This window comes from Stegodyphus dumicola, chromosome 10 (genome assembly GCF_044657685.1).
Source record: "Stegodyphus dumicola isolate Sdum_Otavi_A_Nest chromosome 10, ASM4465768v1".
In the NCBI taxonomy this organism is placed as follows: Eukaryota; Metazoa; Arthropoda; class Arachnida; order Araneae; family Eresidae; genus Stegodyphus; species Stegodyphus dumicola.
Window position 1 is genome coordinate 144174012 of NC_140777.1, and position 20099 is coordinate 144194110.

The window sequence follows — 20099 nt, forward strand, 5'->3', positions numbered from 1 at the left end:
TGGTTTTAACATTTCAGTTTTGAATTTATTTAAAATAGTTCAAGATAACTTATTTTGAAGATGGAAATGACATTATAAAGACTGGATATAGAAAAAAAAAAAAAAAAAAAAGGGAATATTATTATATTATTAGAAATTAAATTACAGAAATAAATAAAAATGTGTGTGTTTTGAGAAATAAAAATGATTTCTCTATATATCTGCAAATGAAAAATAAATATCAAATTAATTTGTATTTTTAATCAAAAAACATTTTGTAGTAAGACTAATGTATTAAAAATTATCTGACCTGAAAAATAGTGTAATCTAATCCTTTTAGCATGCCCGTGTATGTGAAAGCCTGAAATTTCATGTTAAGACTTGCTATGTCTTACATAAACAATATATATAAAAAGAACTATCTTCCCTTTCTTTTAAAATTCAAATCATGCACCTAATCACAATACGAAATTTCAATATGATTGGAATTGATAATTCTGGTTTCAATGTAATTAAAATTAGTTAAATTTTATTATTTAGCATTTTATATGATTTCCTATCTTTTTATTAGTATTTAGGAGATATGGCAAGAAAGCTGAATTTAACTAGATGAATTAATTGTATTTAAAGCAAATAAATTTGATCCCAGAGTTCTACATATCTGCAAGTTTATGTTTTAACACTTTCTTAAAAATAATGATAAAAAAAGGATATAAGACATAACCTCAAAAAATATTCCACTTCATATATTCATCAACATGGAATTATTTTTTATCAATACTTTTCTTTGGCTCTCATCTAAAACTAAAATTTTAAAATCTCTTTGTCTAATGTCTGAATGCTTAAAATTTCTCATGTATACAACTATTTATTTACATTTAAATGCTAACCTCTTTTTTTTTTTTTTTTTTTTTTTTAATATGCAGTTCTTAACTTTATCATTCTAAAATTTCATTTGTACTACTTAGTTATTTAGTAATTCCTCAATTTGTACCACTGTTCAAGTATTGTAAAAAACTGCAAATGCGGTAAAATGCCTTGTGTCCTTTAACAATTATAGTTTCATATACAGAATTCCTTTCATTGTATAATTTTAACTAAAACCTGTCAACAAAACATAACATTTATTTTCATGTTCTCTCTATTGTTCTGTTAACAGTGAAATTTAAACAAATATTTGTTCATATTTTACATGCATGTTATATAACTTTCTCAGTTTTTGTAATAGTTACTGCAATGAAAGTTGTAAACATATACACTGCATGCTCAGTGAGTGTATGTACTTTAAATATTCAATACATGAATAACTGTTGCAGTGAATAAAATCAATGAAATTACCTTATATATTGTGTATAAAAATAAAGTGACTCATTCAAATAATAATTCAAAAGCTATCATACCTTCATACGTGTTAACAGCTTCTAAATTCATAACATGACGAATAACATGATATTCATCACAGATTCCATTTCCCCCTAACATATCCCTTGCATTTCTGGCTATATCTAAAGCTTTGCCACAAGAATTTCTTTTCACAAGTGATATCATTTCTGGGGTAGCCCTAAAATAAAGTAATGCTGTTTAAAATATTGCAATTAATGAAATTTAAACTGAATTATAAATAATAACTATAGCTATTTTGACAGACATACTATATTTTAAATAAACTTTTATTTAGTGTGATTTTAATCAATATTTTTCTAAAACGACTCCCAAGTTAAATATCGTGCTTCTTATGGCTTTAATCAAAAATCAATCTATATACATCAGACCAATCACCAAAAAACAAAACATTAAATTAAAAATTACAATAACAAAAAATTTAAGACAAAAATTTCACAATTAAAATCTTTAAAATCTTCAATGATGACAGGTGAAACAATCGTGTGCTCAGGACATAAAATCCCTGGCCATCCGATACAGCAGGAGGACATCACCACTATGTTGTAACTTAGGCTCCCGGACAGACAAGCAAGTGCTGCTAATTCATAGTGTCTGTTTTACAAATAACAGTCTTAGTAACTAACAGTCTTATGATCTTATAACTTTTGTAAAAAGTGCCTACTTATGGATCATTGCAGTGGCCATTAGAACAGTTTTTAGTGACATTTTTAACTACTCAACTAATTTGCCTGTGCACTGTACACGTCTCACTACTGGAACTCACTTGATTTGTCCACATGATGTATGGGTTAGAAGAGTTTATAGCTTATGCACTCTATTAATACTCCGCCCATATTCTTGTCTCTTATTATTATACAGTTTTGTCAAGAGATGACAAAAGCATTCTATTGAAGCATGATCACTATTCTGGTATATTTTCCCCCAATTTTGCAAGAAAATATTTTCAGGCAAAATATATAGGGAAAGCCTTTCTAAAACATGAAGTATGGGAAAAGTTTTGGGAATGAAATTTTATGGTATACTAATGTTAATAACTAATAATGATATTATAATATTATATATAGATATAAAAATCCAAAAAATATTCATATATATATATATGTGTGTGTGTGTAATAAAAAAGGGGGACTTTGCAGTATTGATAGTGTAGAATGCAAACAGTTGAATCCTTAATGAACAGCGAGAATTCTGATGTCACAGAATGCTGAAATGCCGATCCACGGTGAATAAGAAACTTGCAGCTGAGGCAGATAAAATCTTTTATTTTATTTTCAGTAAACATGTTGCGGTCACAAACAAGTTAGCACAATATTTGTGCCATTTCAAGAGGTTTACATTTTTGATAACTTTGCAGTAAGAAGGAAGCAGCAGACAGGAATCCAACTAGGTTGAAGAGTAGCAAACGAGTGTGTTATGTTCAGGATGAAATCTTAATTAAGACTGAGTTAGTTTTGGTTCTCAGTGCATTTTGATTGGATAATTAATACTGCTGTAAAATTATTATTGACTGCTTGAGTTTTAGTTCTATTTACATCATTAAAATTATGTAAGAGTATATGACACGGATTAATCTCAAAATGACGCAGTACACACAGAGATTACTGTTTATAGAATAGAAAAGGGAAATTAATTTATGCTGCTAATTTAAATTTATATCTTTTACATATTCTTTATTTTTCTTACATATTCCCCAGAAAATATGTAAAGAAGCCTTATAATTTAATTTAGTATTAGTCTCTTAATTCCTCATTTTTAATCTGCATATTTCCTCTTTATTCTAAAAAAATTAATAACATTTCTGGACTATCTCATTTCAAGATTACATAGCTTGTGTAGCACTGATAAAATAGCTTTTTCGAAACTTGAACTCTTGAGAACTAAAACTTTAAACCAAAACCTTTCTCTTGGTGAGCTTCCATGTTGGATAATTGGGCACTTTTAGCTTCACCCTCTCTGCTGCTTGGACTGTACCCGCTGCGCTCTCTTCCTATCACAATAGAATTAAAAAATGTAAATGTTCTTGAATAAGCATGATTAGATTGCAAAATGAACTATGGCCATAAATATGAATTTAAATAAAAATGGAATTTAATCCAACTTGACTTCTTCCATGGGTCGATACTCTAAGCATCACCATCATTTTAGCCATTTCTCCATCCGGCAACAAAATATTGAAAAAAATTTTTATATAAAAAATACAGTAACAGCTTCTTTTATAGCCAAATAAAGTTATTTAACTTGATGATATTGTTATCAGCAACAATTTCTAAGTTTTAGAACTTCAAAGACAAAATATAACAGCTCATTTCCATCTGCTCTGGATCAAGTGGTGCTTCATAAATAATGGTGATTCATCAAGTGAACTTTAACATCTGCTGCAGATCACATGATAGGTTATTATTTCAGTTGGAAAGTGTGTATGATAGAATATAGCTGTAATTTTGGTCCATTTTTTATCTCTGTGCCTAATCCTCGAAAAATAAATGAATGTGTTATCCTAGATTCTACTTCTTCAATGTTAAAAAAAAAAAAAAAAAAAAAAAAAAAAAAACTCATGTGTACACTACATGACTTTCTTGTAAGGAACATTGAATTATATGCACTTTTTCTTGCATTTTGTTTAAACTTATTTCCTCCAATTTCATTATAGATATATTTCTTATTTAATTAATTCAGTTCTCACTTTGCAACAAGGCAAAAATGTATGAAACCTCAAAATATCTTTATTAAAAATTGAAAAATATAAAACATAAACACAGTTAAAACAATCTAAATAACAATTTTTACAATTAAAATTAGAGTTTCTATGCAAAAACAAGCAATAATTCAGCCAGCGGGCAAGAAAAAACATTTTTTGGTGCACAAAACTGTAAGTTTACTTTTGGTCTAATTTGGCAAAAAGACACTGAAGGCGTAGAAACTGAATTTGTTGTGGATGCTATGCCGAGTCAATATATGGGAAAATTTAATAACATAAATGATAATTCCAGAATGGATTAAGTATAATTTAATTCACAATAATAAAAGAAGACGTTATCTTTGTTGATGCGAAGCTTAGTTTCTCTAGATTGGAAACAAATCCACTATTCAGCTAAGTTTTAAATGTACCACTATTCTGCTAAGTTTCAAATACGGCTGCTATGGTAAAAAAAAAAATTAGGCTTAGTTGCACTTAAACAATATTTAAATTGTTGATAATTCTACAAGTATTGCGTGGAAGTTTACTAAAGGCATAAAAACCTTAACCGGAAGATAAGAACATAATTAAATCATTTTTAAAACAAAAAATATACCATTTACCAACACATAAGAATAAAAAACTGAGCTCAATGAACCGAGGAACAAAGTGGGTATGTATACATATATATATTTACATACTTTCGGTGCAGCTGATTGCCACCAAAAAGGGAGGTGCACAACTACATGTTATAACAGTCCTATATAGAAGATTTCAACATTCTGAGCTTACTTGTTTTTGAGTTAATCGACATACATACATATGTACAAATGTACGTACAGATGCCATGAAAAAAATCTCTTCTGAACCCATTTTAAATTAGTTTTGGGAAAAAGAGTCCTTTATTCTTTCCTTGTGTACAGATGTCCTGCAAAAAAATCGTTAAATTGCATTCGATAGTGATCAAAATGGATATTTTCATTGAAATATGGTACCCATAATTTTTTGCGATTAGAATACTTTCTTTACTTCATACAAGGAAGCAAAAAGCATGTAAGTTTTGCAGAACTCTTGAGTGATCTCCACTGTAGAACCCTGGAACCCAGAGGTTAGTTTTGCATTTCTTATAAAAGAAAATCGCATTAGAATTCAGCAAAATATTTTATTAGAATAACATTTTAATAAACATTAGAAAATACTTAATAAATAATGTTCATTTATTAATTGTTATATAATATATTGAATCAGGTATGTAAATAAATATATTAAAAATGTACACAATTATGATTTTAAAATCATCATACTTTCCAGAATCCTTTAGTCTACCAACTTGAAGACAAGCTTGTAAGCCTAGAGATATTTCAGTAAGCATATCAGCAAGTTTCTTTTGAATTAGTTGAAATTTAGCCAAAGGTACTCCAAACTGAATTCTGTAAATATGGAAAATTACACTTTTGGATTAAAGTAAAATTATATCACTCAATCAGTCCCAAATATTATATAAGTGAGAAAAAAGTTATTGCTTTAATTTTATTTTAAATTAAAATATTTTAGTCATTTAACATAAATTTTAGATATGCCTAACTTTAATAAATGGCAATGTTTTCGATTCTATACTGTGTTCATTTCAATAAAAAAGGAATTTATGCTTGCCAAGAAAAAAGAATGAATCTTTTCTTTGGAAGATAATGTCAGACTTTCTAATTTCACAAAGTATACTTCAAACTTTTATACAAGCCTCACAAAAACGCAGGCTGAGAGACTTTTAATAACTGAACTGCCAGCTGAAGTGAGTAAGTGCTAAAATTAACAACTACGATTTCACTTTTATAAATGTCCTCTAACTTTCATGTACAAGTCAGTTGAAATGGAAAGATAAATCATAATAATAATTTAAAATGAATCCAACATTAATAACATAAATGAAATAATTAATCACTGTAATAGAAACAGTTACAAGCCTTTCTAGTGACACTGTTTTCATTAATTCTCCAGATTTTGATGTTAGTTATTTTGTTTTCATATTACTGGCATATAAATCAATTTTTATATCAAGGCTGCCATTTACTGATTTGACATGTGATTACCAATAACCCTAGAAACAGTAATAGTAATTGTGAGCGTTCACTATTATATAGGGAATAAAAAATGCAGAGCATTGATTTTTAGTCCAAAGGGATTTGAATCCCGAAGGACTATTAGTTTCGTTTTGGCATTTTGCGTCGGACTCATAAATGTCGGTTCACTTTTCAAACTGTTGCCACAAAATGTTAGAGTCCTGCATTATATTTGAAGAAATTAAATAATGAAAAATCTGCATAAATGTATGTATATTTCTCGTATTGTGATAAAACAACGGTACATAGAGTCATCGAATTTTGAATAATGTAATCCTCCAACGAATATGAGCATGTGGAAGACCAAATTTGAAATTTGAAATTTGTTTTATGATCGATTTCCTATTTTTTAAAACTTTGACGAATTTTTGATTAACAAACTCAAGGATTTCAAAGCGAACAATGGCAACGTTGTGCAGAAAAAACATTTTTATCTCCAGCGCGTGAGTCTCTGTATCTGAAATTCTAAAGATATGCTCGTTTTAAAACTATTTTGCGATATTGCTGTTGCACTGGATCTTATGGTTTAAGTGCGAGGAACATGATATTTAATAAAGAAAGGTAACACACAAAATGTTAAAAAACGCCCCTTTGGACGTAATTTAAAATCTGCAACATTTCAGATATTTTTTTTTATTTTTTTATTTTTTTAATATATATATATATATACATATATGTACAAAGCAGGATTTCACAGATGGCCAGTTTTGTCAAACTAGCTTTTCACCATAAAAGCCTGATATAGGACTTCCTATCTTTTAGCAAAATCAACATACAGGTTTCATAAATCGCAATAAAATATAGTTTACACAAAAATTACCTCAAGCAATCCTGAAACATATCATTTTGTTAATACTTTTGATTAAATCAAAATTAGATTAACTGTTAAAAAAATGGATATTCTGCTCATTTTTAATTTCACAGTTTCGCTATTTTGATCAATTTTTTGTAATTTTGAATGCTTTTTTACTCATCTGATATTACTGTCAAGAAAGAATGCCATAATTTATTTTTGATAATGAATTTATTATTACTCAACCAGGGCTTCTGAAAAGTATTGCATTTGAGTTGCAATAAAATAAAAAGCTTCTCTATACAAAACATTTTAAAAAAAAACTTATTTTTTCCTTTTTTTCCAAAAACAAAATTTTGAATTTGTTCACTTGATGAAACTGATGATTTAATCATGCTAAATCAAAGTAATATTTTGTAGAGACATTAGGTATATTTTTGGATGCAGAAAAGATGAAAAATATGCAACCGCCTTTGCCGGAAATCGAACCACAGACCTCTGGAATACCGGCCTAGCGTGCTGAACCACTACACCACGATGGACGCTAGGAAAGTGGGAGAAACACCTTATAATTTAAATGAAACTTACATCAACCACACATATTTAAAAGTTAATATTAATTTTAAGATGTAGCACATTACAGCATTTTAGATTGTGTGCCAAAAAATCCATCACTACCAATTATTTTAATAGCAATGTGAATTTTTAAACATAATTAACTACAGGGTAAAGCATGAGGGTCACTCTGAAATTCGTGAGATACATACTAGTTTTTAAAGTTATACTTATGAGATTTAGGAGTGTTCTAAGTAGTCCCCTCAACCATCAAATGCACTTCTGTAGGTTAATTTTCCAAACATTAAATGCTTCAAGCCATTCATTTCTTGGAATAGATGAAAAAAATGCATTCATCCTCAATCTCATCTTCAGAATGAAAATGAAACAAATTTTCTTCTGTCACTTATCATCTGCAGAGTATGCAGAGTAAATTCACAGATGTATTTGGAGCGAATGAAATGGCAAGACATTCAGAAAAGTGGTCTCACTTGGAGGGGTAACCATGATTCGTTATCTTGATTGGGTATCTAGAGCGCAGCCATACTATTATTGCTGATAATTATTGGGACACTCTGATAAGGTTACATGAAGCCAACCGACACAAGTGCCTCTGTATGCTGAGTGAGGGTGTCATCCTCCTGCATGACAATGCCCGGCCCCATATTGCTCACTAAACTCAAGAATTGCTACAAAAGTCTAGAGTCACCCCCAATATAGCCCAGATTTAGACATCTAGGGTGCAAATTTTAATACCTTGCATAATCTTTGCTCATTAAAATAGCTGGTCATCCACTGCACCATTCTGTCCTATATAATATGTAAAGTCTAATGATACAGGCCATCTACCTTATACAACGTAAGATGGACTGTACCACAAGCATTGGTATAAGATGATAACATTGCTTGAGTGCAATGGAAGACAACAGATCTATCTACCAAAGAGATTCCACCCATGCTCAGTTAGAGATAGATCCTGTTATATGGGTGGCTTAAGCATCCAAAGTTTGTAGAAGAGTTGCAGAATAATGCAGCTGTCTGAGAACTGTTAGATGTAATGTCTACTCACAAATATCAAATAAAGACCCTGCTTTGCATAAACACCTTGGAAGACCCTGCATAAACAACTTGGAAGTTCTTCATCCACATATCACCATAAGTATACGAATACATTACCGAAGACTGTATACCAGTGGCGTGCAGTAGATTTTCATGCAGGGTGTTCAGAGAACAACAACAATAATAATAATAATAAAACCATAAAAATGTACATTAAACACTTTAACTTTTTATTATTCATTTGTACACAAAATCCATACGTCTATCCATATTACAAATAAAATCATCAATTACATGATCATAAAACTCTGGTTTTGACTGTAATAAGTGTAACATTTCTTTTTCTATTGTTATTAGAGATAAATTGCTTAATCTATCCTGGCTCATTGTATTGCGTGCATAATTTTTTACTCTTTTCAATGCTGAAAATGATCTCTCCACCAAAGCAGTTGCAAATGGAATTGTACAAATTAAATGTGCCAATTTATTTACTTCGCTTAGGGCATCTGTCAAATCATTCAGCATTATATGCTGAATAAGTTTCGATAAATTCATTTCGTGGTATGACTCACTACGATAAAGAATGCATAATTCATTGGTTAGCTTTATAAAATCGAAATGTTTTGCATAAGCATTCTTTAACGAATTAAGGCATTCATCTGGAAATTTACTTTGATATTTCTTAAAAAACTGGAATTCAATAGTTCAAAAAATTTGAGCGAATTTAATTTTTTAAAACGGACATCTAACTGACAATAAATAGTGTCCATTATTTCATAAAATATAAATTCTTAAAATGTTGGTCTTGGTCTATACTTGAGTTTTGTAAATTTACACGACGTTTTTTTAAATTTGGGGGACCCACTACAGAAATAGTCTCTTCATAAACTTCATCAAATGCAACAGAAGTTCACATATTTTGTATTGCATCTTTTACTTTCTCTACTTTTTGACTAGAATATGCTATATCTAAGTTAGTTTTTTGTAACTAAACATTTTGTACAGTATAACTAAACATTTTGGCAAAAATATTTAGGAGAAAATTACTGTTAAATTCTTCAAAAACATGTGATAACTCTTTACAATATTTATTGTATCGTTATCCCAGCCTTCTGGATTCTCAATAATATTTTCAAATAAATCAGATAGACCTTGCCTTTCGCTTTTTATGGTATTCACCAAACGAGATGAATAGTTCCAACGTGTTGTAGCTAATTTTGGAAATTTTCTTTTAATAATTTCATTTAAAATATGATTTCTTTTTGTAGACACCGAAAAAATGAGGATATGCCAGAAATTGTTGCAAAAAATAATTTACAATCTTTTATAAACAATACAGATTGCGACAGAACTAAATTAAGTACATGTGCGCAACAATGCACAAACATATCTTCTGGGAAAATGTCTTTTACTTTTTTCTACGTCCCATTCAATGCTCCTGCCATGACTGCCGCCCCATCGTACGTTTGAGCAATCAGTTTATTCTCACACCCCCAACTCAAAATTGCTTCTTGCGCAACATTACACAAAGCTTCCGCTGAACGTTCACCACTAACATCTTTAAAAAACAAAACTCTTTCCACTCGTACACTACAATTATTAACATATCATAGCACAACCGATAATTGCGATTTTTGAGATATGTCAGATGTTTCATCCAGCACGATAGCAACGAATGGCGTTTCTTTTACCTCATTTCTAATTTCTGAAATTACGATATTTTTTATCGATGCAATAATATCATTTTGTATTCTATTAGAGGTTCCAGAAAATACAGTTGCAATTCTTAGATGGGTTGCTAAAAGGTCATCATATTTACTAATTAAAGTTATTAATTCTATATAATTTCCTCGATTAAGGAAATTTATATTCTCATTGTGTCCACGAAATGCATTTTCTTGTTTTGCTAAGTAACAAACTACATCTATAAATCTCTTGAGAATATTTCTATTTCTTGTTACTTTTTCATTGTGTTGAACAATCGATGAAGCCTTTTGTTGATCTAACATAAAATCTATCCTGGCGGTACCAAATGTTTTTAAAAGTGTATTAGGGCATTTATGTGAGATTGTGTTTTTTCATGTTTCTTTGCAGCTTCGTGGAGATGATTTAAATCACTGTAGCCTTGTTTTTTCCAAATGTTCTTGTCCTTTTCAATTACAACAAAAAGTAAACATGGCCAACAATACAACTTATTCAATTAACTACAACCGGTTAACCATTTAAATTTTTCATACATAGATTTTTGAAAATGTTGTACACACTGTTGTCCTTTAATCCTAACGTTTTGCGATAGAATAATATCCGGCAACAGTCTACTTAATTTAACTACAGTCAAAAGTCGTTAATTCGGACACCCATAACCCGGAATGATCTATAATCTGGACCTCAAAGCTACACACTTTCTGCGCATGCGTCGCGTTCACGCATGCGCACAGGCATTTACGAGAGCGCGTAAGACCCTTACGGCTGCGAATATGTTTGTGTGCATGCGCGTTTAATGTGTAACGGAGTTATACGCTAAGCTAAAGTTATCTAATTCAGTTAATGTTGCAGATTGCGTTGTCCCTTAATCTTCGAAATGGATCCAGCTTATTATTTTTTGCAGACTGTTAGAGCAATTTTATAAAAGTAAGCTTGAACTTTCCATTATGTCAAATAGAATTTCTGATATATATTTACTACAAAGCGAAAGTATGTTTTGAAATACGAAATCTGTTTATCAGTTTCACGCTGCTCTGCGGCAGAGGGGGGGGGGGCAGAAACGTCATTATTAGATTATGATAGATTAGAAAGATTATGTCAAATAGAATTTCCGATATATATTTACTAATATGTAATTTGTATCTACAAAGCGAAAGTATGTTTTGAAATCCGAAATCTGTTTATCAATTTCACGTGGCGGATTGGAAGTTGATCTGTCAGCACTATCCTTATCTTCAGGGCAGATGTTTTTATTTTATTTGGTTTATAATTCCGTACTAAGTGTAGTATTTCATTTCGATGTACTCCGTCTTTGATATGATTTAAATCAAGTTCCTCGTCATTATAATTCGCTTCCGATAGTGAAGAAAGTGATGACCCAGAGGTTATTGAAAACGAAAACATTTCGATTGACAAATTAGTCGGTATTCTCAACACAGCAATTATAGGACTTGAACAGCGGAACTTTGTAACTAAACAAGAAATTATGTCTGTTTAATAGAATTAAAGAGAAAGTATTATCACATGAAACGAAGCAACTTACATTGAAAGAAATGTTTAATAAAGTAAACAAATAAATATTAAGCTTTTTCTTTTTGTAAATTTTGATACCCTTTAGATCATAATTGTTCTTTATTTCATAAATTACGGTTTCATATTTTTAATTTTGTAATTTCTGCATGCCATCTTACCAGATTTAAACTGATGATCTATAATCCGGAAAAATCGATAATCCGGAATCGCCGAAGTCCCGACGAGTCGGGATTAACGACTTTTGACTGTATTTCATTTTTTGTAGTAACGTCTCGTTTCGAAAATGGATTTTTCAATAAATCTTTAAGTATTGAGATATCTGAGTTCTCCATTCTGAAATGGGTTATTTATTATGAATATAAATTTAAAGAATACAATAAATAAAATACAAGTAGTCGTGGTATAACTATAAAAACAGCTAAACTTATGAGAACTCTACTAGCACTGAAGCAAAAATCATGTCTTGTGTTGTATGGTGTCATATCGGCGGCGAAAAAGCAATGCTTCGGGCTTCCACAAAAAGCTTATATTTTCAGCAAACATAGCACCACACGGCATCCGCCGCTGCGGTGCCTCATCATCAGCCTGATGACATCAGGATGCTCATTGGTGCTGACAAACTGAATGTCTATTCCACATGCAGAGGATTTCACTACACGCTGGCACAATAGAACGAACTGTTTCTTGTTCGGTCAGTGGACTAATTTATATTTATTAATTGTTTTTAACATTTAGAAATTATATATTCTGCGAAAAACATCTTGACAATTTTTAAAAACAAAACCAGGGATATGGTGTTAGACAGATAATAACTTATATACTGCCTGTAAGACAGTAAATGGTAAAATTTGGACTGTTCTGTTAAAATTTGTTTCTTTTTTGTCTAACAAAACAAAATTGTTTTTCAGCGAATTATTTCCATAAATATAATAATACATCATCGAAATTACTTTACCACACTAAAACATTTCCCTTTATATTGATGAAATACTTCTTTTATATTTCCATAAAAACAAAATCTTACAATATATAAATTTAAACATTAACCATCTGCAAAATTGTATGGCCAGTTAATCAGTTAAAAAACCAAAAGCACGTTAAGTCCCCGCTCTAATACAACGCTTAATAAACCATACCTTTGGATGATTCCAAATACCAAGTGCAGGAAAAATAGCTGCACTTGCCTCAGTGCTATAGTATGCTGTGCTTCTCCAGTAGCCGATACATATAAAGCGTGATTTTCTATTAGTGCACAGTGTGTACACATCAAAACTTCCTATGCTCGTTTGCTTTTGAACGCGCTACGTGGTGCAGCACCTAGTACCGCACGCACTGCAAGAATACACGCAAGCAAATCAACATAATATTTGAATATATTATAAATAATATTTATATATTATTACATACCATATAACGATAGGTGCAGAAAATTATTGTCTCTCATAATTTTGCCAGGGTGTGCACGTGGACCGCACACTGCTGCTGTATACCACTATTTATGTTTCCAACTGCATCTGGCTAGGCATCAATGAAGCCTGTTTATGTTTAAATCACCTTAAAACATTACATTCAGTACAAAGTTCAACTACATGAATACAATTAGGTATAGTGCTGTCAGACAAAACCTATCTAACAAACTCTGAGTATCCCACAAAGGTGGCACAAGCACTGCAAATGTTGCATGTGAAATAGCAGTCCAAGCTTCCAATTTGATACCTCCATATAAGACATAAGAATAATTCTACATAAGAAATACTGCCCATAAAGTGACAGGCTTTTTTCACGGCAAAATCTTTGCAGATATCTTTAAAATAATGCAACATTATTTTATCTATAGCCCTTCCGATTTGTAGCAACAAGATTTTCATTATCTCTAATAGAATATGGATCCAATATGACATTCCCAGATGCCACAAATATTGTTTTTACATATTGTTTATTTATTCCATTTACTGTGAGAAATTTTTACATGATGCTTCACTATTCGAAACCATGAGAGCAGATTGCCTGTAGATTAATAAATTCAACCAAAATAGTATGTCTTTCAACAGAACAAAAAGAGGAATGCTCAGTCCTAGTACACCATCAAAATGTGATATACAACTTTTTTTCTTTTTCTTAAAATACTCCTCAATTTTCATCTTTCATGGAAAATCACAAAACTCCTTTGTCTTTGAATATGTTTCATTTTTAAAGACACCTTCAATTCATGGAAACATAACTGATTTGTATCTGTAATATAGGAACTGTAGTAGTGGTCAACCTAAGCTGAGACTACTAGATATGGCTAGAGCATCTGCCAAAGAATATAGTTCTAACTTCTAGCAGTTGTAATTTAGAAATTAAACAATGAAATGTGAATACTTTTGATTTTGCAGAATTGAATGAATTCTGAAGATAGAAAGAGCAAAGAGAGCTTAGGAAAGAAAATTTCACCATTAAATTTTTATTTAAAAATGAAACAGTATACATGTCAATCGCTTGATGACCAACAGGATGAGATCCCGTTTTTAGTGTATTTAGTGAAACTGCAAATTGCCAATAACCTTAACATAATCCCTCTCTTTCTAAGAAAAGTAATAAAATAATTGATTACCCCAATCTTAAGTACTGAAAGCAGTTGTCATGGCCCATTCTGCCCAGTAGAGAATTGACAACACCAAAATTTTTTCTGTTCATCTAATACTCAGCATGTGTTTTTAGTTTCTAAACTCCATTAAGATTATAATATGGACATGCTTATTACATTATGTATGTATTTAATCTGATACTGAAGAAGGATTCACAGTTATCAGTGCTTCATTTCCTTCCATATAATAATAATAAATTAACATGCGACATGATTACTGGAAATTTTACCCTTTAGAAATATATTTCTAATAATACATTTTTAGAGCAATGCTCCATTTTGGGTGGCCTTTTCTGTGAATTTGATTGCTTTGCTAAAATTAATTTTCCATTTTATTTTAAATCATTTATGATCACTCATTTTTTAAATAATTTTTTAATCATTTTGATTGATCATCTGATCATTTGACAAATGAGCTTAGATTTATCTTCAGAACCATCCACATATTTGATTTCAAGTTGCAATATCATATTTTATTATTCATTTTTTCTTCTCTTTCAAGCTTCTCTCTTATTTTCTTTTCTTTTTATGTCATTAATTACTTATGATTTCAAGTGAAAACCTCAAACAAGAAGTTGAAATAAATTACTAAAATTTAAAAATCTGCTGCATGTACTGTACTTAAGTAATAAATCATATACATAATACTACATAAGTCGTTACACATAATCAATTTTTATAAATCTTCTAAACATTTAATTTGAATATTTTATATAATAGTAAATCTAATTAATCTGTAAACATTAAAATTAAAAATTGCATCATTTTTGACATGATTAATTTGAATTGATCATTAATACATACAAATGAGACAACTATTAAAAAATATTCACGAGATATATTTTAGCATTTATTTTATTTATTTCATTTATTTGATTTGATTTGAACCAAAGAAATTTTTCTAATGTTTGTACTAAAATTAATAAGTGCATCTTAGAATCATTTGCATTCAAAGAACTAAGAAATTAGTGTTTTCCTCTTAACTAACTGTACAGTACTTAAACAGCTATTGTACCCAAACTACAAACACAGAGCTTAAATTCAGTTAGTTTTTGACTGAAATAACAATTTCAACTGAATCTCATATTAGATGAGCTCTTATATTTTAATTTATTACTTAACTGTTTGTCATAAATTTAACAACCTTTTCATTTAACCTCTCTGTTTTTGTGGTAGTTTATCCTTAATTATTTCAATTATTTACATTTTCTCATTTTTCCTGTGATTTTTTACTGGACTCTAACACTTTTAATTTTAGAAAATAAGTAATATACAAAGGATAATATTATTCTGATTTAATTTTAAATAACATTTCAACTTGCGATATCATGAACTGATCAATGCTCACAAGCTAAATTTCAAAAATATTAAATGATTTGCTTTAAAATATACGGAATACAAAGATGTAGGTTGTTTGCCCCAGAATATCAGCTTCAAATCGAGCTTCATCATACAGAAGGGGGGGGGAATCTACTGATTAAACTCAACAATATGTGCACTGAAGAAAGTGAACGTACATATATGTGGTTATTGCATACAAATAACTTGAAAAATGGAGAGGAAAGCTGCAATTTGGTCATCATTGTACATGTTCTCAGGTTAGGTTGATGCAAAGTATAGTGATCAATGAAACCTTAAGGAAAATGTTTTGCATTCAATTACATTCTTGGCTGGTGGTATTTAGAACTAGTCATGAGATTCATTTGCTACCTGGCACAGTTGGATCCATTTGAATATCCAGCTCTGTAGAGGTGAAAACAATTATTTTATCTCAAATAAGCTTCCATGAAAGTTATCTTTGTATTGATCATTTGGTGTATTGAGTATGACATAATGCCTATATCTTCAACTATTTTTTGTTTCAGCATATATTACTCGTGAGACATCTTTTTTAACAAAATTTTAAATTAGAAAAGCAAATGCTACATACATTTCAAAAATGAAATTAAGGGTCAATATTTATTTTATCAATAGACATCAATATTTAGTAAACAGTGATTACAGTTTTAGATATGATTTTCTGATTTTTCATAAATATCTGAGGGTATCAGTTGATAATTTAGAACATATTTCAATATGGCAAGGATTGAAATAAACTATAAATCACTTTAAGAGAAATAGTAAAATCTGAAATATTTTTTGTCATGCTTAACAGAAAAGTCTGGACAAATACCGTCAGTTTTCTAATATTTGAAGAATTCTTTACGTTGGTAACAGAAGATGTAATTACTGAATTATACGGTTAAAAATGACATACAAAAACTCAATCTACATACCTGTCTAAAGTATAATTTCTAGCTGTTTCAAAACAAAATTCAGCTGCTCCCAAAGTTCCCCAAGATATTCCATATCGTGCATTATTCAAACATCCAAACGGACCCTGAATAAGTAAAAAACAAATATATAAGGACAGGGTGAGATTATATATATCATATGTTTTGAAATTTACAAATGTTAAAAATTTTTATGCAATAAGAATATTTATTAATGTAAATTTTCAACCTGGGTTTTATAATAAAATCTCTGAAAATAAACAAGAATGAGTAAACAAGAAAAAACAAATGAAAAAGAAATATACAACTGATATATATATAACACTGCAGGAATCATAGCCTGATGAAACATATACACAAGCACAAAATATGAGATTCAACAATCTTTAAAAAAAAGAGAGACAGAGACAGAATGAATATAGTTTTGTATTAATATCTAAGCAATGATACAATGTGAAAAGTGACTGAACAAGTAAAATAATGATTAACTAACAGGTACATAAAGTTCTAATGCTGTAAATGGAAAAATGAAAGGGCAGATATCAGAAATCTGCAGTTATGGGTTATAAAAAAATAGTATCATAAAAGTGCTTAATATAATTTATAAACTACTAACAAAATGAAGATTTATGAGGCAAACATTTTATACTGCAGATCCTTAGATAGTGAAAATTCATCTATAGTCAACAGCTGTTCTCCCATGATCATAATAAACAAAGTTTCTCTTTCTTTGAGGGTGAGGCAGTCCTTTTTCAACCGAAAGATTCAAGGCTTGAAATTTAATAAACAGGTTAATCATGATTTTTCACAAGAAATTCGCATATTGGACTCATTACCTTCCCAGTAAAATGAATGCATTTTACTATAATGGCTTTGATGATGCTTCTAATACCAAATCATCCATGACATACTCATTCCTTACACATCCAGTGTCATACCATTGGAAACTATACATCACAGATATCCAGAGTGAAGGCTTCATATTTTCACGATGGACTGAAGCTTAACTGATGATATAGGGTTGACACAAATATGAGGTTTGTACGACATATAAGCTCCGTTTCATCCTTCCATCATTGCAGCATTACTAACAGAATTCTGGGCATGCACACCATTTCCTTGTCCCTTGCCTTTCCATTGATGCTATTACAGTTGATCTGTGCTGTGTTTTCAGTTTGTTGCGAAAAATAAAAATGCTTAAGACAATTGATGAACACACTGACAGGTCTTGGTCTGTAATTCACTTCTTGAATGCAAAGAACATGAAATCTGCTGAAATTCATCATGAAATTACTGAAATTTATGGTGAAAGTACAATGAGCAATAGTATAATAAGAATGTGAGTTAGAACATTCAATGAAGGGTAGACAAATATGCATACGAAGTACAGAATAGGCAACCTTCTGTTGTCAATGACAATTCGGTACAGTAAGTTAATGAAAACTTTCGGGGGAACAGATACTTTGCACTGTCGATGCTTTCTGATGAATTTCCTGAAATTTCAAAAATAGTTTTACATGAAATTGTTTCTCACTTCTAAGGTTACTGTAAGCTGTGTACGGGCTGGTACTGAAAATGCTTATGAATGGTTACAAAAGAAAACAGCTTAGAGGTGCTCTGACATGTCTTAGACAATACATTAATCCCTTCGAGCCGGGTAGCGAAAACACGCGCTTATCGCTGAGGCCGGCAATGTCTTACGCGAGCGTCTCTCCAGGGCCTGGGGCTTTTTTGCTACTAAGCCTAAATCCATGAAATTTCCGAAGTATCAACGCATTGTTTAATAATGCTCTATAGAGTATTTAAACAGCTTATGCTTTATAAATATTTTTATATATATACTTTAATTACCTTATTTCTTGTTTAAATGCATATTTTACACATTTTATTTTAATTATACTCACCATTTTATGAATTTTAACATTATACATCTGAAAACTAAATATATTACTTAAAATTCTCTTTTCGTATGAAAAATTTGAAAACAGGGATCTACACACAGTCCTACGTTACATTCCTTGCACTCGTAATAACTCATTTGCCGTTTTGGAGGATTTTTCCGGGAATGTGAACAAATGAAGCATCGTCGTCTCATTTTCTTATCAGTCTCTTCTGAACAAAATTTTGGAAAATGTCTTTCAGTTAATCTTTCAGAATCAATATCAGAATATCAGAATTTCAGAATCAATATCTGAAATATTTTGCATCATTTCTGCTATTTCATGCTCTGTTAAACATTTTCGACGCTTCGACATTGCAACGGTAAAAACAAAGAATTCACCTCTAACAAGATCTAATTATTTTCTAAAAACTGAACTGCAAACTGAAATACCCAACACTTTAGAGCAAATAAAACTTCTCTACTTACAGTAAACAACTACCACGTGCGAATAAAGTGCGATTTAAAGAGACGTCATAAATCACGCCATTCGGAAACATTTATTTCCCCGTTTGTTTATATAATCAAAAATACGTGTATGTGAGTCATGCTTCTCTCATTTCGAGTAGAAGGTCTAATTTAAATGTATCTGAAACCATATGGACATACAGTGCCATCTTGTGGCAGAAATTATAGTTTGAAAAACATTCCAAAGTACTGGCACAAATACGTGACAGTCAGTAGAGAATGGAACAATTCTCTGGCACGCCTGCGTGTCGGCCGGTAGGTAAGTGCGTTCGTTGCTGGCACGTATACATGACAGTCGGCGCGAAGGGGTTAAGAGGGAGAGGCATTTTTAAGTGAATTAGTGACTGGTACAAAATCTGGGTTCATCACAAAACCCCAGAATAAAAGCAGAGACATACAAAATCTCCCAAAAGGCAAAAATTCAAAATATCAATGTGAACCCCAAAAAATCATTTGCAACATGTTTGAGGATATGAAAGAGATTCTGATTGTTCAGTTTTTCTTAGGAGTGAAAATGTCAATGCTGCTCAATACAGTGAAATGCTGAAATAAGTTTGGCAAGCAATTCAAAATAAAAAGACAGCAAAGTTTAGTCTAAGGATTGTCCTTTTTTATGACTATGCTCAACCACATGCTGTTGAATTCACTCAAAGACAAATTGAGAAACTAAGTTGGCAACAGTTTCATCATCCCTTTTACAGCCCAGAGCTCAGACTTGGATCCATCTGACTACCATTTGTTCTTGCACATGAAGCATCACCTTAGAAGTCAAAACTTTCAAAGCAAGGATGACACAAAAATATTGTGAAGATATGGCTGTCATCTCTTGCTGCAAAATGCAGATACTTTCCTCAAAGAAAGTATAGATAAGTTGGTCACTCACTACAACTAATGTCTCAAGATAAGTGGAAACTATGTAGAAAAATAACTCAAGAAATGATCTTTCATGTAAAAATTAAATTGGCTTGA

At 30.7% G+C, this 20099-nt stretch overlaps 1 protein-coding gene across 1 annotated transcript in view; it reads right to left on the reverse strand.

Moving 5' to 3' along the window:
- The window catches only part of LOC118187944 (glutaryl-CoA dehydrogenase, mitochondrial), a 67305-nt gene that overhangs the window by 354 nt on the left and 46852 nt on the right, over positions 1-20099 (reverse strand). Inside the window, exons 7-9 of the mRNA XM_085825634.1 lie at positions 16727-16830; positions 5365-5490; positions 1380-1540 (exon numbers count right to left, since the gene is read on the reverse strand). Coding sequence (XP_085681760.1) covers positions 1380-1540; positions 5365-5490; positions 16727-16830 — 391 coding nt within the window. The remainder of the gene's footprint in view (positions 1-1379; positions 1541-5364; positions 5491-16726; positions 16831-20099) is intronic.